At 43.5% G+C, this 25,057-nt stretch overlaps 1 protein-coding gene across 1 annotated transcript in view; it reads right to left on the minus strand.

Moving 5' to 3' along the window:
- Positions 1-25,057, minus strand: part of LOC122934466 (SPARC-related modular calcium-binding protein 2-like) — a 318,924-nt gene that overhangs the window by 197,420 nt on the left and 96,447 nt on the right. Inside the window, exon 4 of the mRNA XM_044289947.1 lies at positions 20,737-20,836. Within this exon, the coding sequence (XP_044145882.1) occupies positions 20,737-20,836 (100 nt within the window). The remainder of the gene's footprint in view (positions 1-20,736; positions 20,837-25,057) is intronic.

Below are 25,057 nucleotides of genomic sequence, written 5' to 3' on the forward strand. Positions count from 1 at the left end.
CTCTCCCTACACTAAGCACAGCAGAATGACGTGCAGCGCTACGTGACTCCAGCTTATATAGAGGCTGGGTCACATGCTACACTGGCCAATCACAGCCATGTCATTAGTAGGCATGGCTGTTATGGCGTTTAAGGGCACAGAGTTAAACGCTTGTTGATTGGCTGCTCTGCAGCCTTTCAAAAAGCGCAGAGAAATCACCGAACACCAAACAGTTCGGGTTCGCTCAACCCTACTCACCACCCTCCTTGCGGAGCTGGATAGTAGAGAAGCCCTAAATAAAAATTCCCTATCTGATCACCATAAAGCCAATATTTCCTCAACCGTCAACAAATTCTTCATAAAAAAACACTCTGTGTGTGAGATCGGAATAAATATGGTTTCTTTGAGTATGGTGACGTGCGGGAAATGGTTGGCCAGGGCTTTATATCCTCGCTTACCCCTCTCTCATGTGTCATCCATAAAATCACCCTCCAGAGGCCTAGTTCGTACCCCGTCAGATATTACCTCTGAATTTAGGGCCTACTATGAGAAACTTTATAATCTCAACACTGGAAGAGGCTCCGAGTCCGAATCCTGTTTAACCGACATGCTGCAATATCTGCAGCAATTCCGCCCAGCACGCATCCCGGACGATTCAGCTTTAAGTTTGGAGGACGGTTTCTCGGCCCCCAAACTTTTAGGTGTCATAAAAGATCTTAAAACTGGGTAGAGTCCAGGACCTGATGGCCTGACCCTTGGTTTCTATAAGATCTTGGGGGAAGAACTTTCCACTGTTCTCTTACGGGTATTTAACCATATTTCCAGTATTAGTTCCTTTCCCCACCAAACTCTTAGTGCCCACATCATGGTGATACCCAAGCCAGGGAAGGACCCTTCCTTATGCACTAACTACTGTCCGATATCCCTACTTAACGTAGACCTGAAGGTATACGCTAAGCTGTTGGCATTGAGGCTACACCCATACATCCCCAGATGCATCCACAGGGAACAAGTCGGATTTGTCCCCGGAAGGGAAGCGATTGGTAATACCCTGAAAAGATAGGTATAATAAGTAGAGCGAGGCTCTCGAAAACCCCTCTTTGTCTTCTCTCGATTGAAGCCGAAAATGCAATTGATAGGGCGAATTGGCAGTTTCTTTCCAAAACATTAGAGCGAATAGGGTTGGGAACTATGATGATTGGTAGGATCATGGCTCTTTACTCCTCCCCCTCGGCCCAGGTGAGGGTTAATGGAGTGCTATCCAGTTCCTTCGAGATACAAAATGAGACATGCCAGGGCTGTCCTCTCTCCCCTTTTTTGTACATTCTGTATATGGAATCTCTACTGCAGCGGGAGGTCACCCGCATCAGGGATACCTTCTTGCTTCGTTGTGCTACCCTCTATATCAAAATACCTGGAAATCTGTTTACCGGCCAACCCTGCTCATTTATATAATTTAATTATAAACCTATCATTAGCTCTATTACTGACAGCTTACAGATATGGTCTCCTCTTCAAATCTCATGGTTTGGGATGATCAACACTCTTAAGATGGATATCCTGCCTAAGTTACTATATCTGTTTCAAACAATTTCATGTGTTATTCCCCAAACATTTTTTAGCCAGATCCGTAGACTGGCCGCACAATTTATCTGGGCTGGTACTAAAACTAGACTAAGCTATATTGTCTTGTCCCGCCCCAAAAACATGGGGGGAGCGGGTTTTCTTAATTTCAGTTCCTACTACAGAGCCGGGTTAGCAAATTGTGTTCTGAATCTTTTCCATAAGCGAGACAAGAAATTGTGGGTCGAGATAGTTCACTACTTGAATCCTCTCCTGGCGACAGGGGTTTTCTGGTTGCCATCTGCCCGTCAGAGACAACTATTTGACCCCAAACATCCCTTCCTCCTTCATATGCTTGCTACATCTTGGGGTAATTTTGCGTCCAAACTCCTCTAACGGTCCTGGGTGGTTTTCCTGACTTGCCGGCGGCGAACAGGCTCCTCCCAGGTTTCAAAGCCACATCTCCGTCCTTGAGGGACTCCGGTATTCGCCCCATAGCTGATTATCTCACATATTGCCGGGTTCCCCGGGTCAATGGTTTCTCTATTTCCAGCTCCGCAACTTCTTCCGCTCTTTGGCTCCTAGATTGAAGTTATCGGCTCCCTTGACTGACTTTGAGAAGCTATGCCTTACAGACTCCAGTCCCGGGCATGCTATCTCTCTTATTTATGGCATGTTGGGTGCTAGGGAGATTGGGGACGAGCCACTCATGGCCCAACTTGCAAGAGATAAGTTTGCTTCTGATTGGGAGAAGGACTGGAACACTTCGCTAACCGCTGATCAATGGAGCAGAGCTCTTCTGTTCACGCACAAATCTACTGCGTCATGCCGCTTGCAATAACTTAATTATAAGATTCTTATGAGATGGTATAGGACCCCAGTGAAGGTTCACCGATTTTATCCCTCAGTCCCTGACACTGTAGTACGTTCGCCTTGTGGTGTTATGGAACACCTCCTTCTTTTCCTTCCCTTTCCTTTCCAGCGCATGTTCACGTCTCACAACAGTCGGTGAACTGGCAATTGCAAGCGCTGCTGCAGAGTTGCCAGACCGGCGGCAGCTGTAGATAACTTTCGGAAATAGGCACACATTCAGAGAACCTTCACCAGAAGCTCAGGAAAATTGGGGTAGGCTTTGTGAAACCACTGAACCACTAAGTTGAACATGTCGGCTAGGCATGGTATGTGTGCGAGCTTGCCGAGCTCCAAAGCCGCCACCAAGTTATGGCCATTATACCCTGCCATAGCTCTGCGGTGGTGTGCTGTTTGTCACCAAAGCAAATAGGTTTCAGCTCGGCCTGTTGCCGCGTCCCCACTGCAGTGCTACACTGATGGCATAGCACTGCCCGATGGCGTCCCTGGCCAAAATCACTTGTCCATGTGTCAATCATTAAATGGACCTTCCCAATAACTGCATTGGTCAGGGCACGGGTGATGTTATGGGACACATGCTGGTGTAAGGCGGGGACGGCACACACATCGAAAAATAGTGGTGGCTGAGGACTGAGTAATGAGGAACGGCCACCACCATCAGGCTGCTGAAAGCCTTGGTGTCCACAACCTAAATGGTGACATTTCCAGGGCCATAAATTTGGAAAGGTGCGCATTTAGTGCTTTGGCCTGTGGGTGGGTGGCTGGGTATTTGCGCTTTCGTTCAAAGGCCTGGGCTATGGACATCTGTAAGCTGCGCTGGGACACAGAAGTGGATGTGGTAGATGAGGATGCTTGCAAAGGTCCAGGTGCAGGGCGGGAGACATCCGGGCCTGCATCTTGGAGAGGGGATTGGCCAGCACGTAACACAGGGGAAGAGGAGGCAGTGGTTTGACCCGCAGACACCGATTGTGAACCCAGGCATTCGGCCCACCTATTAGGGTGATTTGATGCCATGTGGAGGATCATGCTGGTGGTGGTGAGGTTGCTAGTGTTCACTCCCCTACTCATTTTGGTACAGCACAGGTTGCAAAATCATCCTCGCTTTCCTCAAAAAAAAAAATATATTGTTTGCCAGACTGCAGAACACCTACCCCTTGGCAAGGGAGATTGCCGCAAGTGGGTTCTCCGAGGAACAGTTGCGGGCCTGTTTGTTGAGGCCTGCCTTCTCTCTTTTGCTACCCAACTGCCTCTTCCAGCCTGTTGCAGTGCTACGGATCCCTCCCCCTCTGTACTGCTGTCCTCGCTCTGCTTGCCACCTTCCCAGGTTGAGTCAGTGATTTCATCATCCACCACCTCCTGTTCCACTTCCTCACTCTGGTCATCCTCCTGACTTGTTGAACTAACAAGAGCCTCACTTATTGACAACTGTGTCTCAAGCTCATCATGAACCTCTTGAGACACTAATTGCAATTGACTTATTAGCAACTGTGTCTCCTCATCATCATCCACCTCATGAAACACTAAATGACTGTGGATGCTCAAGAGTTTGAAAATCAGTGCACAAGATCTTCACATGTACCTCTTCAAGCGTGCTTGGCGAGAGGGCCAAATCAAGGAATGGCGATGAAAAGAGCTCCTCGGAATATCTGAGTGTGAGATACTTGTTTGCCAAGACTTTCCATGGTGAAAGGAAGGAGGATCAGGGTGAGGATTCTGTTGACCAGACTCTTGGCTACTGAGACTGGACTTTGAGGAAGACAGGGTGGTGCTTAGTCAACTGGAAACATTATCTGCTGCAATCCAACCGACCACCTAGTCGCACTGGTGTGATGTCATTAGTGGTGTCCTGCGCTGCACTGAAAACTAGGATATGTTAGATATTGTGGATGAGTTTCTTGTACTCTGGCAGCAGGCACAGTTTCACTGCACATAGGGCCACAGCCTCTGCATGCACCATCAGCAGCACGGCCACTTCCCCATCCCTTACTGCTCGCTTTCAGCATATTAAATGGTATATATGTTTGCAAGTATGTCACACGTACAGTAGCGCAGGTTTTGTAAGTGTATGCACAAAAAATTAGACTAAATGTAAATTTAGGATGGGCAAACGTTTTTTATTGTGGATTTTTTATGTGCGTCTGCAGTAAATTTTGTTGGAGCACAACTCAGGGGACACTATTGCATTTTTAACCCCTTAGCAATATCATTAATCTTAGCCTTGGGGACCGATAATCTCTTCCCCCTTTGTGTTCTAGAAGTCATAACTTTTTAAATTTTTTCTTCTAAATGTTTTTATTTTTTTGCAGGCTTAGTTGTAGATTTTTTTAGGAACCATTTTGGAATATATATTGTATTAAATAACTTTTATTATTTTATTTTTAGGGGGAAAAATAAAAAAACTGCAATTTTTACATTATTTTACAGCGTTCACTATGTGGTAAAAATAATATAATTTTATTATGTGGGTCACTACGATGATGATAAGGTCACATTTCTATATATTTTTACAGTTTTTTCTCTCCTCCTGCAGCCTGCCAGCTCTGTAGATGTATATAAAGTAGCCCTTGAAATAGGGAAGATTCAAACCTCCCTGTTACATCGGTACTCCAACTTTAACCTTACCCGCTTTCTTCTCCAGAGCAAATCGTTATTTATTCTTTCAATTAATTTCAAAAACGTATCCTCAATCCATATTGGAGAGTTCTTAAGGACATAGAGGAGTTAAGGTAGCATCACCATCTTCACCAGGGATATTCTGTCAGCCCTAGATAATGGAATTCGAAGCCAAACCGTAACTTTGGACCTCAATTTACCAATCAGTGGGATTAAGTTGAGCTGTAAAAAATCTTCAATCTTGGGAGATTTCATCATACCCAAGTATTTAAATAAATCAGCAATCTTTAACATACTCAAAGTCCTATCAATTGGACCACCAGGTCCATCTAACATCATAATTAATATCAAGGCCCTAAACTAAACCAAAGGAGTTTATGGTTCTAATGAGATGAAAGATAAAAGTTAGGCCGCGAACGGCTGAATTGTCAAAACAGACATCTCAAGACAACCTCGCTTACATATAAAAACCAACACAGGACAAACAAACATATAACAGCTCCATTCTCAGCAAAAATAGGTAATATTAATGGCCCAAAAACAAGCCTCAGGGTAAATATATATGACACCCAAGTGAATACCAATAAAACTAGCGTGCTGGTTTTGCTATGTTATTAGTATTTTTCCAGTGTGCTAAGAGGAAGTAAACATAAGAAAATCAAATATACACTAAATACGTGTTATATTAAAATCAAACCAGGGAGACACCCTGATGAACTCACTTCACAGGGGGCGTGCCACCAGGATAAAACTCAAGACACCTGGAGCACAACCCCCCAGCCAGGATCGCCTGTAGTATGTTGAAGATTAGACGTCAGCGGTTCGGTCATACCAGGATGGAAATATATGGCACGTGGGACAGCAACTCTTCATCAATCTTTTTTATTCTAAAGTTAAAAGGCTCAGCGCGTTTCGGGGAGGACAAATAATCCCCTTCATTCAGGAGAAAAGTTAATAATCAGAATAGCAGTAGTACACAGATATATACAATACAAAATTCCCGCCTAAGAAACATCAGAAACACTTGATGTTAGTTCTTTATATAGCAATATTACTCATTCACTAGGAATACAAGCAGTTGAGAACATGCTTGCAATCGACCCTATGATGCCTCTATCTCAGAGAGCTTTTGTTTTAGATTCTATACAGTTTATTTTAAATCACAACTATTTTAATTTTCAAGACACTATTTATCAACAATGTAAAGGGACAGCAATTGGCACTAAATTTGCACCTGCCTATGCGAACATTTCTATGGGGGCTTTTGAGAACGAACATGGTTTCCTTACTCATCCGAATATTAGGTTTTATAAGAGGTACATTGACAACGTGATTCTTATATGGGAAGGAAACTCCGATACCTTGTCATCATTTGACAAAAACATTAATATAAACACTTGGAATATCACGTTTACATTAGAACACTACTCTTCCAAGGCTACTTTTCTGGACTTGGACTTAGAGATTATCAATAACACTATTACTACCAGAACACATTTTAAAAAAGTAGACACAAACAGTTATCTTGATTTTAAGAGTTGCCACCATAATAGATGGAAAAATAATATTCCATATAGCCAGATGAGAAGGTTTCGGAGAAACTGCTCTGACGACGGAGTGCTGAAGGAACAGCTCTCCATTCTCAAGAAAAGGTTTCTGGATAAAGGCTACCCCAGGAATTTATTATGAGAGTCAGAAACTAGGGTCTTAAAAACAAGTCAAAATGAGAGTTTGGTAGGAAAGGTGAAAAAACATAGTGAGCTGGGGGCGGAGCCTGGACTGAGAGCATGGTGGATGTGTGTTAGCTCGCTCCACCACACTAGGCCCGTGCACAGCTTATACCTTGGCTGTAAAAGCTACCAGAATGGTCAAAACCGGTAAAGATAAAACTAGAGACCCGAGAGAACCCGCAAAACCAGAGTTGAAGAGTGCCGACATGGAGAAATATCTCAGTAAAGCGGCCGTCTCAGCAGGACGTGCGTGCAAGATGGCTTCTGAACGCCGAAGAGACCAATCGCTTGAATCTGATGCAGGCAGCGTCTCTGACTCTACGGTAGCCAGCGGTAATGGGACGCAGGACCGAATCACTAAACGGTTCCTTAAGCAAGCGCTATCCCACGCTATAACCCCAGTGATGAAGGAGCTGGTGGATATAAAAGGTGACCTGAAACAGATTGGGCACAGGGTCGAGACCTTGGGACATAATCAAGCCGAAATGGTTGCCTTCAGCTCTCACCTGGAGAAACGAACTGCCATGCAAGCGGAATCTATCAATACCGCCTTCACCCTCTTGGAAGACCAAGAGAATCGCAGCCGGAGGAGGAATGTTAGGATCCGAGGAGTCCCTGAAGCTGTCCTCCCTGACCAGATACTGGAAGCGGTCTCCTCCATTTTTTCTGACCTCCTGGGGAAGACAGAGCGGCTACGATAGTAGTTGAAAGGGCCCACAGGGCTCTGAGAACGGTGCCTAAACCGAATGATCCCCCCAGGGACATTGTGTGTGGTCTATTAAATTATATGGACACTGCGGCTCTGCTTAAGGAGGCTAGGAGCCGCACTGATTTGCAGCATGGCAGAGAACGGATCCAACTGTTCCAGGACATCTCTCCAGCTACCCTTAACAAGAGGAGATTGCTACGACCTCTGACAGACCATCTGAAGGCCAACAACATCATGTACAGGTGGCTTTTTCCATTTGGTCTGGCGTTTTCCAGCAACGGCCGGAAGTGTATAGTTAGGAACCCGACTGACTTACCAGCTGCTTGGCTCATCCTCCAGATCGCGCCTATTGAGATACCTTCTTGGCTCCAGATCGATACTTCGGAGGACTCTCTGCCGGACTTACCAGATTCGGGATCCTGGTCGCAGCCAAAGAAGAAGAAACCCACCAGCCGGGACATTACCAGCTAGTGAGAGGTCTCAACCTATGCCAGCATTATGGGTGCAGTTTGGCGTGTTATGTGACCTCCAGTTTGCAGTCGCATGTTTCTGCGACCCGATTGTTTCCTTGAAGCATGTCTTACTTGTTTGATTGGTGAGGCGCAGAGGTATGGAGCTCCACTCCATTACGAAAGTTGCCTTCTCTGAGAGTGGAATCGCTGGCCAGGTAGTAATAGTATGAGTAATGGCTTTGCCACACCACCCTGTGTTTCCATCTCTGGTGCAATGTATTTTACACTGCCTATACATGTTATTTGTCTGCTTGCAGTATGTTACTTGATTTAAAGTTTGACTGAGCTTGTGAGGCACGGGCCTGGTGGACCTCTTCCAGGCCCATATGTTATTCTCATTTTTGCTTCGTCTGGTCACCCCCACTCCCAGACGAGGCTCTGGTGTAGGAGTGAATTTCCATCTCTGGGCTTACTTCTATTGCCCCCTGTCAATTTATTTTCACTCCATATTACCGTCTAGTTTAGGTAGTTCACTAATGTGGACCTTATGTTTGTTTGTGTTTCTATCCCCTCCCCCCCCCCCCCCCCCGTCCCCCCTGGCCTTTCCAACCTCCTCTCTCCTCCTCCCCTCTTCCCTCCTCCACCTTCACCGCAGTATAAGGGTTGTGTGATGCCGGGTTTGGCTCTAGAAACTTAACACTATGACTCAAGTAACCTGCACTACTTTTAATGTTAGAGGCATGAATACGCTGCAGAAACGCTCACAAGACGGACATATGTTTTCTGCAGGAAACACATTTTAAAGTGGGTCATATCCCCTGCATAACAAGACTTCATTTTAAAATGTGGTTCCACAGCACCTTTGAGAAGTCGTCAAGGGAAGTGAGCATCGCTTTTGCAAACACTGTACCCTTTTCACACACTATGACGCAGGCAGACCCGGAAGGGCGGTTCTTTTTTGTCAAAGGCAAGCTAGGGTCAGATATTGTTACGCTCGTGTCAAGGGCTCTGGCTCAAGAGGACACTATCCAAATTGGATAGCTTTGCCGAAGGTGTCAGAATTGTAGGAGGGGACATTAACTTAGCCCTGTCGCCAGTTCTAGACACTTCATCTGGTTTGTCCAGCCACTCTCAACGCTCTCTGGGAGGTGTCTACGGTACGCTGAAGAGATTGGGTCTGGCTGATGTTTGGAGACTGTTGCACCCCACGACTAAGGATTTTACATTCTTCTCAGCTGTACATGGCACCTTCCAGAGACTCGATTATATGTTTATCTCTGAGCAGCATCTAGAGCTAGTGTGATCTGCTACCATAGGCCCGGTGACTATTTCAGATCATGCACCAGTATCGGTCTCTGTATGTTTTACTGGCCTATCTGCGAGGGCGAAAACCTGGCGCTTAAACGAAACCCTTCTGGATAGGGAAGTTGATTGTAAGTACTTACTTCAAAAACTCACATTGTTTTTTCAGGCGAATCCCCCGGAGGACACCTCCATGAAGACAGTTTGGGAGACGCACAAAGCTGTAAGCTCATTTCTCTAGGATGTAAGCTTAAATGTGATAGGCAAAAACAACTGCAGGCCTTATTATCCCAGATTACTAGCCTAGAATCCCTTTGCAAGCGGGCACAGGTCCTTCGGGTCCAGAAGGATCTCACACTCTTGAGAGGTCAGTTAAAAGACCTACTTAATGTGCAGTCAGCAAAAGCTTATCAGTACGCTAAGGTGAAAATGTATGCTCACGGAGATAAGGGCTCGAAATATATGTCCCGTCTTATAAAACAGCGTAAAGATGTCACGTATATTCAGGGGATAAGGAATTCGTCTGTTGATAGAGTGACCAAAACAGCGGAGATAGCAGCGGCCTTTAAAGATTTCTATGCTCAGCTTTATAATCTGGGGGGTAGTGAAATGGTGAAGGGAGGTGAGAGGATTAAAATGATGGATGAATTCCTGAACTCGCTACATCTCCTATGTATCAAGGCCAGTGATTGTGAGTTGCTTCTTCAGCCCATCCTGGAGAAGGAACTCAGAGTAATCATAAATTCCATGCCATCAGGGAAAAGTCCGGCACCAGACGGATTTCCTATAGGCTACTATAAGAAGTTCCTCCCTGTGCTCCTTCCTCATATGACTAAATGGTGTGGCTCATTACTAGCGGGGGGCTCTCTGCATGCCCAGTCCCTTGAAGCTATTATAACCACACTACCGAAAGAAGGTAAGGACTTGGAGCAATGTGGAAGCTACAGGCCGATATCCTTACTGAATGTTGACGTAAAGGTTTGGGCAAAAATTCTAGCTTCCAGATTGAGCCGACTCCTACCCGAATTGATACACCCTGAACAGGCTGGCTTTGTCCCGGGGCGGGAAGGCAATCACAACTCATGTAGAATCTTGTCAGCCATGGCATATGCTAAAAAATGTTCTCAGCCCCTAGTATTCCTCAGTGTCGATGCTGAAAAAGCATTTGACCGGGTGGACTGGGTATTTATGCAGAGAGCTCTCAGCCGTTTTGGCATACCTACAGCATTTATTCAGGCGATCATGTCATTATATTCTTCGCCGGGGGCCAGAGTGATGGTGAACAGCACTCTTTCAGCGGCGTTCTCCATAACCAATGGAACCCGCCAGGGGTGCCCGTTGTCACCTTCACTCTTCATACTGGTGATGGAAACGTTAATCCAGGCAATTTTGGAGCATCCTAATATACACAGGTTGAAACTACCAGACCCATTGCCCCAACAACACACTGCTGCCTTTGCGGACGATTTGTTGATCTTCGTCACCAATCCTTTGGAAGCATTCCCTCATTTGTTAGACGTATTCGACAAGTTTGGTGTGCTCTCTAATTTTAAAGTCAATTGCACTAAATCTGAAGCCATGAATGTTTCGGCCCACCCCTCAGTGGTTACCAAAACTCAGGGTCTTTTAAGTCGCAATCATCATACCTTACCTATTTGGGAATTAAAATTCCCCGGGAACTTGGAAATACCTACAGAATTAACTTCCCTCCTATGGTGACTAAAATTCAGAGCCAGCTTACATCCCTGGCGGTCCCATATATATCTTGGATGGGTCGAAAAAATCTTCTTAAGACCTTTATCATGCCTCAGCTACTATACGTCTTACAAATGCTCCCTATTTTCATTCCCAAGAGTTTCTTTCAGCAAATTAAATCTTCCTTTTCGAAGTTCCTATGGAATAAGAAAATAGCAAGATTACCCTATGCTAGACTGTCTATGAGGAAGGGGCACAGCAGTTTCGGGCTTCTAGACCCATATGTGTACTACAAGGCAATAATTATGAAAAGGTGGCTCCAACTCAACTCCAGAAACAAGCACATTTATGGAGTGAGTATGGATCTCATCTCTGCTACTCCACCCCAACTAGCGGGTCTTTGGGGTCTGAAAAAGACTGTACCTCCCTTCACTAACCCGATACTGCAGGGCATAGTAGCAACGATACGCTCAGTAGCAAATGATAGGGATATCCTGGGTTTGCCTTCACCTTTAATGCCAGCCTCACTGATTCCTTTCCTGTTAAGGCCACTATCCCTTAATGCGCCTCAGATTTGGAGTAAGTTTAAAGACCAGACTTGGGCTAGTTTTAATACTGGCCTGGTTTACAGAGACGGGGTGCCTCAGCCGCCGGGCGTGGATGCGCTCACGTCCAATTTTCTAGATAGGGCAGAATTGCTATCAGCATGTAAGATCCTACATTCCAAAAATCTGCAGACAGGAGATTTGACTTGGTTTGAAGTCTCACTCCTCTACAGTTCTTTCTTAACGGGGCAAAACAAGGGTACACCTGCATATATAGCCCAATGGTCAAAGGAGTTAGGTAGAACATTCACAGAAAGAGATATAGTACGGATGCATTCATGTTCACATGGGTTTTCGCGTTGTGTCAGAGTCTAGGAACATTCTTATAAGGTCCTAACACGCTGGTACAAAACCCTGCAGCATTTATTTTCAATAGGTCTGATTACTGCTTTGCACACTCTTGGCATTCTTTTGATGAGCGCTTCAAGAGGTAGTCACCTGAAATGGTTTTCACTTAACAGGTGTGCCCTGTCAGGTTTAGTGAGTGGGATTCCTTGCCTTATAAATGGGGTTGGGACCATCAGTTGCGTTGTGGAGAAGTCAGGTGGATACATAGCTGATAGTCCTACTGAATAGACTGTTAGAATATGTATTATGGCAAGAAAAAAACAGCTAAGTAAAGAAAAACGAGTGGCCATCATTACTTTAAGAAATGAAGGTCAGTCAGTCTGAAAAATTGGGAAAATTTTGAAAGTGTCCCCAAGTGCAGTCACAAAAACCATCAAGCGCTACAAAGAAACTGGCTCACATGCGGACCGCCCCAGGAAAGGAAGACCAAGAGTCACCTCTGCTGCGGAGGATAAGTTCATCTGAAATCGCTGGTTAACAGCAGCTCAGATTAGAGACCAGGTCAATGTCACACAGAGTTCTAGCAACAGACACAGCTCTAGAACAACTGTTAAGAGGAGACTGTGTGAATCAGGCCTTCATGGTAGAATATCTGCTAGGAAACCACTGCTAAGGACAGGCAATTGGAAACTTTTTACAAGACCGAGGAGGGCATCTAAAGATTTAAATTTGCTCAGAAGGCCTGACAGTGTCTCTTTCAGTGTGAATCTATCATTTTCATAGTCATGAAAATAAAGAAAACTCTTTGAATGAGAAGGTGTGTCCAAACTTTTGGTCTGTACTATATATATATATATATATATATATATATATATATATATTCCTTTTTGGGTAAATAAAGTATTTTTTTGCATTTTTACCTTCTGGAGTGCTTCCCATTTATACATTTTATATATATATATATATATATATATATATATATGTATATATATATATATATATATATATATATATATATATATATACACACACACTTTTCAAAGAACGAGGCAGCACTTCCAGATTTCAGTGGCAGGGTGAAGACCCCAAAACTTTATTCCCAGCAACGTTTCGGCCTACTCAATGAGGCCTTTGTCAAGCTTGACAAAGGCCTCATTGAGTAGGCTGAAACGTTGCTGGGAATAAAGTTTTGGGGTCTTCACCCTGCCACCGAAATCTGGAAGTGCTGCCTCGTTCTTTGAAAAGTACATATCCTGGAGGAGAAGCCGCCCTCTGTGAGGAATTGCACCCAGTGCACACTGTCTGACTGTGCTGCTGCGGTATTTGCTGTTTATAAATATATATATATATATATATATATTATATATATGCATATAGATATATATATATATATATATATATATATTTAAAAAAATTATATATATATATATATTATTAATTTAAAAAATGTATGTCATAAAAACGGGGTAATAATGGTGCATGAAAAACGGTGCACCTATAATGATATAAGAGCCATATGCCATAAAACCACAAATAGAAACATACTGCATATAATCCAATAAAATCCTAGTGATCATAGCTAAAATCATACCCAATAAATATACGTATTAGCAACACATAATCACATGAACATTAGGCATAATGGATATCAATAAAAGTTGATCAAATTGCTAAATATATATATAAAAAAATAGTAATATATATATATATATATAAATATATAATACATTTTATAATATCAAAATATATAAATGATAACGGATTATAATTAATGACTGTTAATAATTAGTGTACTCCAGAGACTCGTTAAGACCAAAAGGTGTCAAAGTATTAAGTTTAAAAATACTATATAAATGTCTGGTAAGAATGTGGGATTCATTCGAGGGGCGTAACCCTCAATGTAGATGGATCGCCTTTATGATATAATGAAAAATGGCGGGATAAGCTATGGGTTGCTACTTTCCGTCGTATATTTGAACGGTGATTGTTCATCTGTTCTGTTAAACACTGGGTGGTCCTACCCACATATAAGAGATCACTCGGGCATTGTAGAAGGTAGATAACATTCAAAGTACTACAATTCATAGCGTGGCATAGTATAATGGGTTCTCTGGGTGATGGTAATTGAACTTGTCTCACACAACAGATAATGGCGCAACCTTTGCACCTTTTAATGCCACATTTGGATTAGCCTAATTTTAGGTGTGTTTTAGTGGTTTTAGAGCTTCTGGATAAAAGAGAAATGGGATCCTGGGGCAATTTAGGATAAGAAGGTGCTATAATATTTTTTATGGTATGTGCTTTTCTATAGGTAAGGTTTGAGAATTTGGGAATCGTTGGGCCTATGATAGGGTCTTTTAGGAGAATAGTCCAATGTTTGTTCAGGATCTTTCTGATCTCAGAGTGTTTGGAATTGTAACGTGTTATAAGGTTGAACCTACCAACCGTAAGCTCACTTTGTTTTTTCACCTTTCATATATATATATATATATATATATATATATATATACATATTATAATAGACTGTACCAACATCCTCTCTTAGTGACCCCCAGTGATTTATTTTAGCTATATTGATTATATTAATTTATACATCCTGTGGATAGAGAGCCTCCCCTTCCCCTATTTACATATATTTCACTACTGCTTCACCATGCGTTCCATTTACATAGTTTTTGCCCAACCCCCATATATACACATTGATAATTGTCCCCCTATATATCCTCCATATATTGTTACATTCTAAATCTGAACCCTAGTGCCTTCGGCACCCCTATTATATTATTATTTTATAGTTATCCTCGCTTTTAAGTATGTTTTAGCAGAGCGCATGCGCACTGGGAACCGTGCATTTCAGCCATGCGTTCCATCTTTCCACCAGACTGGAAGTTAACCTATTTTCGTTTTCATGCGTTCCATCTGAGGATCGAACGCATCTAATCTATATTTTTCCCTGACCATCAGCGTTCTATTTTTAATTCTAATGTAGATGTTGCCTTGTCGCTAACTAGTACATTTGAAATTGTATACATTAGGTCCATTTACTAGTTGCCATTATCAGTTTTGTTATCACATGCGTTCCACAGTGGAACGCACCACTTGCTGTTTGTTTCCGAAACCGGAAGTGATTAGGGATGAGCGAACTCGAACTGTATAGTTCGGGTTCGTACCGAATTTTGGGGTGTCCGTGACACGGACCCGAACCCGGACATTTTCGTAAAAGTCCGGGTTCGGGTTCGGTGTTCGTCGCTTTCTTGGCGCTTTTGTGACGCTTTCTTGGCGCTTTTTGAAAGGCTGCAAAGCAGCCAATCAACAAGCGTCATACTACTTGCCCCAAGAGGCCGTCACAGCCATGCCTACTATTGGCATGGCTGTGATTGGCCAGAGCACCATGTGACCCAGCCTCTATTTAAGCTGGAGTCACATAGCGCCGCCCGTCACTCTGCTCTGATTAGCGTAGGGAGAGGTTGCGGATGCGACAGTAGGGCGAGATTAGGCAGATTAACTCCTCCAAAGGACTTCACTTGATTAATCGATCGATCTGCAGCTGTGCATCATTGAGCTGCTGAAATTCAAATGCTCACTCACTGTTTTTAGGCTGCCCAGACCGTTTGTCAGTCACTTTTTTCTGGGGTGATCGGCGGCCATTTTGTGTCTTGTGCGGTGCTGCGACCAAGTGCATCCAAGCTGCGACCAAGTGCATTTAACCCTCAATGGTGTGGTTGTTTTTTGGCTAAAGCCTACATCAGGGTGAAGCTGTCACACCAAGTGCATTTAACCAGCAATAGTCTGTTCATTTTTTTGGCCATATACTAAATCAGGGGCAAGCTGCGCCTGTCACCAAGTGCATTTAACCCTCAATGGTGTGGTTGTTTTTTGGCTAAAGCCTACATCAGGGTGAAGCTGTCACACCAAGTGCATTTAACCAGCAATAGTCTGTTCATTTTTTGGCCATATACTACATCAGGGGCAAGCTGCGCCCGTCACCAAGTGCATTTAACCCTCAGTAGTGTGGTGCGTCAAGCTGTGACACCAAGTGCATTTAACCAGCAATAGTCTGTTCATTTTTTGGCCATATACTAAATCAGGGGCAAGCTGCGCCCGTCACCAAGTGCATTTAACCAGCAATAGTGTGGTTATTTTTTGGCCATATCCCAGTCTAATTCTGTCACTAAATCCATACCGGTCACCCAGCGCCTAAATACTAGGCCTCAAATTTATATCCCGCTAAATCTCTCGTTACCGCTGTCCTGTTGTGGCTGGGAAAGTTATTTAGTGTCCGTCAAAGCACATTTTTTGTTCTGGGTTGAAGTACAATTCCCAATTTAGCAATTTCATAATTTAGTGGTTCCTGCTATATCAGAGCTATTTGAAATCTATCCCTAAAAGGGTATATAATATTCAAGGTGCACATTGGGTCATTCAGAATAACTTCACACACACCCGCTACTGTGTATTTCCAAGTCTAATTCTGTCACTAAACCCATACCTGTCACCCAGCGCCTAAATACTAGGCCTCAAATTTATATCCTGCTAAATCTCTCGTTACCGCTGTCCTGTTGTGGCTGGGAAAGTTATTTAGTGTCCGTCAAAGCACATTTTTTGTTCTGGGTTGAAATACAATTCCCAATTTAGCAATTTCATAATTTAGTGGTTCCTGCTATATCAGAGCTATTTGAAATCTATCCCTAAAAGGGTATATAATATTCAAGGTGCACATTGGGTCATTCAGAATAACTTCACACACACCCGCTACTGTGTATTTCCAAGTCTAATTCTGTCACTAAACCCATACCTGTCACCCAGCGCCTAAATACTAGGCCTCAAATTTATATCCTGCTAAATCTCTCGTTAACGCTGTCCTGTTGTGGCTGGGAAAGTTATTTAGTGTCCGTCAAAGCACATTTTTTGTTCTGGGTTGAAATACAATTCCCAATTTAGCAATTTCATAATTTAGTGGTTTCTGCTATATCAGAGCTATTTGAAATCTATCCCTAAAAGGGTATATAATATTCAAGGTGCACATTGGGTCATTCAGAATAACTTCACACACACCCGCTACTGTGTATTTCCAAGTCTAATTCTGTCACTAAACCCATACCTGTCACCCAGCGCCTAAATACTAGGCCTCAAATTTATATCCTGCTAAATCTCTCGTTAACGCTGTCCTGTTGTGGCTGGGAAAGTTATTTAGTGTCCGTCAAAGCACATTTTTTGTTCTGGGTTGAAATACAATTCCCAATTTAGCAATTTCATAATTTAGTGGTTTCTGCTATATCAGAGCTATTTGAAATCTATCCCTAAAAGGGTATATAATATTCAAGGTGCACATTGGGTCATTCAGAATAACTTCACACACACCCGCTACTGTGTATTTCCAAGTCTAATTCTGTCACTAAACCCATACCTGTCACCCAGCGCCTAAATACTAGGCCTCAAATTTATATCCTGCTAAATCTCTCGTTAACGCTGTCCTGTTGTGGCTGGGAAAGTTATTTAGTGTCCGTCAAAGCACATTTTTTGTTCTGGGTTGAAATACAATTCCCAATTTAGCAATTTCATAATTTAGTGGTTTCTGCTATATCAGAGCTATTTGAAATCTATCCCTAAAAGGGTATATAATATTCAAGGTGCACATTGGGTCATTCAGAATAACTTCACACACACCCGCTACTGTGTATTTCCAAGTCTAATTCTGTCACTAAACCCATACCTGTCACCCAGCGCCTAAATACTAGGCCTCAAATTTATATCCTGCTAAATCTCTCGTTAACGCTGTCCTGTTGTGGCTGGGAAAGTTATTTAGTGTCCGTCAAAGCACATTTTTTGTTCTGGGTTGAAGTACAATTCCCAATTTAGCAATTTCATAATTTAGTGGTTTCTGCTATATCAGAGCTATTTGAAATCTATCCCTAAAAGGGTATATAATATTCAAGGTGCACATTGGGTCATTCAGAATAACTTCACACACACACGCTTCTGTGCATTTCCAAGTCTAATTCTGTCACTAAATCCATACCGGTCACCCAGCGCCTAAATACTAGGCCTCAAATTTATATCCCGCTGAATTTGAATACAATACATTGGGCCAAATAATATATTTGTTGTTGTGGTGAACCATAACAATGAGAAAAACATCTAGTAAGGGACGCGGACGTGGACATGGTCGTGGACATGGTCGGACATGGTGGGTGACGTGAAGCCTCATTCTCTGCTATGACATGCAGACTGATTCTCTGCTGTCATGAAGCCAGATTGTCTGTTACGGGACCTCTCTGCTCTGCCTGTGTGCTAGGCCTAAATATATGCCAATGGACTGTTGCAGTGGTGGGTGACGTGAAGCCTCATTCTCTGCTATGACATGCAGACTGATTCTCTGCTGACATGAAGCCAGATCGTCTGTTACGGGACCTCTCTGCTCTGCCTGTGTGCTAGGCCTAAATATATGCCAATGGACTGTTGCAGTGGTGGGTGACGTGAAGCCTCATTCTCTGCTATGACATGCAGACTGATTCTCTGCTGTCATGAAGCCAGATTGTCTGTTACGGGACCTCTCTGCTCTGCCTGTGTGCTAGGCCTAAATATATGCCAATGGACTGTTGCAGTGGTGGGTGACGTGAAGCCTCATTCTCTGCTATGACATGCAGACTGATTCTCTGCTGACATGAAGCCAGATCGTCTGTTACGGGACCTCTCTCCTCTGCCTGGGTGCTGGGCCTAAATTTATGACAATGGACTGTTGCAGTGGTGGCTGACGTGAAGCCTGATTCTCTGCTATGACATGCAGACTGATTCTCTGCTGACATGAAGCCAGATCCTCTGTTACGGGACCTCTCTCCTCTGCCTGGGTGCTGGGCCTAAATTTATGAAAATGGACTCTTACAGTGGTGGGTGACGTGAAGCCTGATTCTCTGCTATGACATGAAGACTGATTCTCTGCTGACATGAAGCCAGATTGTCTGTTACGGGACCTCTCTCCTCTGCCTGGGTGCCGGGGCCTAAATATCTGAGAATGGACTGTTCCAGTGGTGGGTGACGGGAAGCCAGATTCTCTGCTATGGAACCTCTCTCCAATTGATTTTGGTTAATTTTTATTTATTTAATTTTTATTTTAATTAATTTCCCTATCCACATTTGTTTGCAGGGGATTTACCTACATGTTGCTGCCTTTTGCAGCCCTCTAGCCCTTTCCTGGGCTGTTTTACAGCCGTTTTAGTGCCGAAAAGTTCGGGTCCCCATTGACTTCAATGGGGTTCGGGTTCGGGACGAAGTTCGGATCGGGTTCGGATCCCGAACCCGAACATTTCCGGGATGTTCGGCCGAACTTCTCGAACCCGAACATCCAGGTGTTCGCTCAACTCTAGAAGTGATGTTTCTTAGGCGGGAATTTTGTATTATATATATATATATGTGTACTTCTGCTATTCTGGTTATTAACTTTGCTCCTGATGAAGGGGATTATTTATATGGCTGTCCCACATGCCATATATTTCCATCATGTTACGACCGGAGCGCTGACGTCTAATCTTCAACATACTACAGGGGGGTTGTGCTCCAGGTGTCTTGAGCTTTATCCTGGTCGGCTGCCATTTTACATTCAGTCTTTTGCCAGTGTAGGGAGAGGTTGCTGTGTGGAGCAGGGACAGACTGTTAGGGACACCAAATGCTAGCTAATAGGGCCACAAAAGTCCTTTCAAGGACTGGTATAGGTGTGCTATCGATATGTGTGACTTACTGAGGGGTGTAATATATTTATAATATACTTTTCTAACATAGAAAGTATATTATAGTGTATATTATAAAGTATATTATAGTGCATTTGTATTGTGCAGCAGTTGTGTGTGGTTCTGCTGCGATACTGCAGTGTCAAACGCTATTAGAACAAATAATTTCTACTGGTGTGATATACCAGTTGCTCCCCCAAAAAACTGATTGAAGCATGGGTGTGATATATCAATCATATACTTTTTATATAGTGCATTTAGGTAGTGCAGCATTGGTTTGCGGTTTAGCTGCGTTACCTCAGCTACAGATATTGCCAAATGCTATTGGAGCAAATAATTTCCACTGGTGTGATATACCAGTTGCCCCCCAAAAAAACTGATTGAAGCAGGGGTGTTATATACTAATTATATACTATCTATATAGTGCATTTGGGTAGTGCAGCATTTGTTTGCAGTTTTGCTGCGTTAACTCAGCTACAGATAGTGACAAACGACATTGGAACAAAGTACTCCCGCGGCCTAAATTACAAATTTTCTAGGCTCCAACAGGACACATTTCTGAAAAATTTCCCTTTAAGACACATAAAAATGTCCCCTGATTAAGAGATATCTTTTTTGTTGAAATTTTTGTCATTGATATGTCACTGTTCATGTTGTGGGACTATTTGTACACTTCTACTAAGTATTTGGTGGCTGCAAATATGAGCTGAAGGTTTTTCAGGTTCGCCTGCCATTAAAGTGAATGGGGCCTGCCGTAAACTTGGGGTTCGCGAACATTTGATTGTGTTTGCGAACCGTCCCATGGGATAGGCATAAGGCCATCCTTCATATAAGATAGGGCCAGGGGCTATTCATAGTATTTAGTATATTGGACAGACTAGATGGGCCGAATGGTTCTTATCTGCCGACACATTCTATGTTTCTATGTCCCGGACGATGTTCGTCCATCACTATGCTCTTCTGCTAATTCTTGCAGACAGGTTGATATCTGTAAAGTTAATTGCAGCTAACTGTAAACATTTCTCATATTCTTTCTTCTTGCTTGTTCCTACTAGTTTTAGTTTAGTCCTTAAACTATTAAAATATATCAGGTTACAATTCCTGCTACGCACAGCAATGGAGTGTGTATTTGTTCAAACAATGATTTTAATAACCACATATTTTGCTTTCCCTATTGACATGACATAAACAGATGCATTTTCTCACCTGGACACCGAGGAGTTTTGTGTACAACTGCAGTCCCACTGAGTGGCCGACCATTTGGAGATACACACCAACAGTATCCTGTGTAACTGTGACACTGTACCTGTAAACATACCAAATAATTATGTTAGTTATTATATTTCACAACTAAAAAATAATAATACTGTGACTGTTGTAAACAAAAACTCAAACACTGTGATTGAGCAATTAAAAAAGTTAGCATTTTATTAAGCTCATATCTTAAAATCCTATGTCACAAAAGTTTCTTGAAAAAACTTAATAAAATATTTGCAGTATTTTAACCTCTTCAGGACACAGCCTGGTTTGGTACCACATTTCACAAGTCATAACTGCATTTCAAAAGCAATAACTTTTTCAATGTTTAATTGATGTAGCTTGTTTTATATGGAGCAAGTTATAGTTTTTAATGGCACAATTTTGAGTATATCAGGTGAATTGTATAATAAATAAAAAAAAGGGGGGCAAAATATGAAAAATCAGACCTGCGGTTTGTAGAGTTTCCGGGTCATTTGGGTCTCCGGTGACTGGGAATAGGAGGGTGATTGGTGGTGTAATACACCACCAATCACCCTCCATAGATCCTGTGAGGTGGCGGTGACGCCACCTTTTAGGATCGCCTGTGATTGGCTGGACGGGGGGGATAACGTCCCAGAGCTCCGCTCTACCCACCTACAGACTTCCGTGTCGGTCCCTCTGCTTCCCACGTGATCCGCCACCATCCGTGGCTCCTGAGCCACCATAAAGTGCCATCTGGCACATAAACATTCAGGGAGAGCTTTTGTTAGGCAGGGAGAGTGGAATTATTATTTTTTTTTTTTTTGTGTGCAGCACCCGGATCTAAGGGTGTCTGGGGTCCACAGCACCCTCAAAACTAAGGGATTCTGCAGCTTTCCCCTCCCACCCCCACATTTTTGGGGGCGACACATTTTTTTTCTTTTTGTAGGTGCGCTGACTGTGGCCGGCACTTTTAGCCGTAAAAGAGCGTCCAGCCACTTTTAGCGCATCGCCCACCCCACCGCAGTTTTTGAAGTGGGGTGGGCGATGCATTTTTCGGGGATTGAAGCGTTTTTTTTGTTGTTGTTTTTTTACCACTTTTTGGGGCTTATGTAAAAACACACTGTGCCCCGACACTCACATGTAAATGTGTTAGAATGGTCTAGTCAAAGCCGAGATGAGGACGTTTTGGTGCCTCGTGCTGCCCATGGGCTTAGTAAAAAAAAACAGTGTCAGGCAGTACTGGAGAGGGGACGTCCTCTTCCAGACCCCACTGAATGGCCATGACACGTTGCAGTTTTGAGGCCATTCGGAAATGTCTGCATTATGCAGATAATGCAGCATGTCCCCTGGAGGTGATCCTGCCTATGACCGCCTGTACAAAATCCACATCTGCTTGTGGGACTGTGCGGAAAAGTCAACGAGGCATCCCTACCCACCGCCTCCAGGTACCTAACCCCAGGGGTTACCAGTGGAAACCTGTTGCTGGTAAGATATAAGGACAAGAGGGATGTCCTTGTACTGTCTACAATTCACAGTAACGGCATCACCCCTGTCCCTGTGCGAGGTACCTGTTGTGGTCTACTTGATGCAGGTTCCCTTGTACAACTCTTTTGTGCTGTCCCAGAGCACTGGAAACACAGGTAAATTCCTCCAGTTCTACGAGGAAGTCCTCAAGGCACTGATCTTTTCTGACAGGGAAAGAGCAGGCCGGAGTACCTCAGGAACTAGAGGCGCCTGGATATTCCCTGGCCAACACTTTCCAGGTGTGGTCCCCCATACTAGAAAGAAGGGACGGTCCCCCAAAAAGTGCACAGTGTGTAACAGGAGGGGGATAAGGAAGTACACCACCACTCAGTGTGACACATACCCCGATCATCCGGGCCTCTGCATTGACAGTTGCTTCAGGGAGTAACACACTTCCATGGAGTACTAAATTTATAATCCCCATCCCCCATTTTAATTTATTTGTCCACAGTCTTCCAAATTTTTAAACCCCCAAATTCTCTCTCCAAAATCCCAAAGGCGCTCCTTCGCTTCTGAGCCGTGTAGTTCGCCTGCAGAGCAATTTACGTACACATATAGGGTATGTCCTTACTCGGGAGAAATGGGGCTACAAATTTTGGGGTGCTTTTTCTCCTATTACCCCTTGTAAAAATAAAAAAAATTGGGGTAACCCCAGCAATTTAGTGTAAAAATTCCTTATATGTGTATGTAGAGCGATCTGCGGGTGAACTACATGGGTCAGAAGAGAAGGAGCGCCATTGGGATTTTGGACAGAGAGTTTTGCTGAAATGATTTTTGGGGGGCATGTCACATTTAGGAAGCCCCAATGGTGCCAGAACAGCAAGAAACCCCCACATGGCACACCATTTAGGAAACTAGGGGGTCTAGTTTCCTAAATGGTTGGCTATTTGGGGGGTTTCTTGCTGTTCTGGCACCATGGGGGCTTCCTAAATGTGACATGTTCCCCCAAAAACATTTCAGCAAAATTCTCTATCCAAAATCACAATGGCGCTCCTTCTCTTCTGAGCCACGTAGTTCACCTGCAGATCACTCTACATACACATATGAGGTATTTTCTGATTCGGGAGAAATTGGGCTACAAATTTTGTGGTGCTTTTTCTCATTTTAAGACTTGTAAAAATGAAATAAAAAGGGCTACAGGAGATTTTGAATTTTCTCCTCCACTTTGCAGCTATTCCTGTGAAACACTTAAAGGGTAAACAAACTTTCTGAATGTCATTTTGAATATGTTGAAGGGTGCAGTTTCCATAATGGGGTCATTTATGGGGGATTTCTAACATAAAGACCCTCAAATTCACTTCAAAACTGAACTGGTCCCTAAAAAAAAAAAAAAAAATCAAAATGATTTTGAAATTTTCATGAAAACTTTGAAGCCATCTAACGTCTTCAAAAAGTAAAAACATGTCAACTTTATGATGCTAACATAATGTAGACATATTGAGTATGCAAATCAATATATCATTTTTTGGGCATGTCCATTTTTCGTACAAGCAGAGAGTTTCAAAGTTATAAAAATGCAAAATTTTCACATTTTTCATGAAATTTGGAATTTTTTCACAAAGAAATCAGGTAAGATCAGGAAAAATGTACCACTAACAAAGTAGAATATGTCACGAAAAAACTATCTCGGAGTTATTAATGCATAAAGTGACACTGGTCAGATTTGCAAAAAATGGCCTGGTCCTTAAAGGGACACTAACAGGCCCTATAAACATATTTCAATATTCCTATGCAGTCATAGGTCTATTAAAGTGTATTTCAATGATATAAGAGTACCCCCTGTCCGCCTTTTATACCATGTAAAAACTACTTTATATTCATATGTCAATCACATTCCTTTGTGCCCAAGGGGCGTTTTTTCTCCTACCTTCGTACCCAGCCGTGCCTCAACTGTCGATTCCTACCGCCGCCCAGCTCATTATTATTCACTGCGCTGGGCAGCTCGTACATTCCCCGATCCTGTCTAATCCCGCGCATGCCCGATAGAGACTTATGGGCATCGGCTTGGCTTGGGAGGGTGACGACGCATGCACAGATGGTCCGATTGAGGCTGAGGCCCATAAGTCTCTATCGGGCATGCGCGGGATCAGACAGGATTGGGGAATGTAAGAGCTGCCCAGCGCAGTGAATAATAATGAGCTGGGGGCGGTAGGAATCGACAGTTGAGGCGCGGCTGGGCACGAAGGTAGGAGAAAAAACACCCCTAGGCACAAAGGAATGTGATTGACAGCTGAATATAAAGTTGTTTTTACATGGTATAAAAGGCGGACAGGGGGTACTCTTATATCATAGAAATACACTTTAATAGACCTATGACTGTATAGGAATATCGAAAAATGTTTATAGGGCCTGTCAGTGTCCCTTTAAGGTGAAAATTAGCCTGGTCCTTAAGGGGTTAAACCAGATTTAACATGTGCGCCATGCAGGGCACATGGCTCAGCCCCGACACCATGTTCTTCAGGTTGTTGGTCACCATGGTTCAGATTTTGAGTTGTCGAGAAGAAAGCCAGGATTCGATTTCTTGATGAAGGAAGCGGAGCAGTTCCTCCCCTGTGTGAATCCGTTCGCCCAGGCAAACTAGGTGCAGAACAGCGTGACACCACCGTGCTCTGCACATGTGATATGCCGGAGGAGCACTGTAAATTGTCCCTGCAGTGGAGCCTGAGGACACGGTGGAGGAAGAGGAGGCAGAGGCAAAGATTGTCGCAGGACCAATGGTACAAGAATGTGGAGGCAGAAGTCACGTCACCTAGCCAAGTTGCTGGTGTGGCTGGGCAGGAAC

The sequence above is a fragment of the Bufo gargarizans genome, chromosome 4, assembly GCF_014858855.1.
Source record: "Bufo gargarizans isolate SCDJY-AF-19 chromosome 4, ASM1485885v1, whole genome shotgun sequence".
Lineage (NCBI taxonomy): Eukaryota > Metazoa > Chordata > Amphibia > Anura > Bufonidae > Bufo > Bufo gargarizans.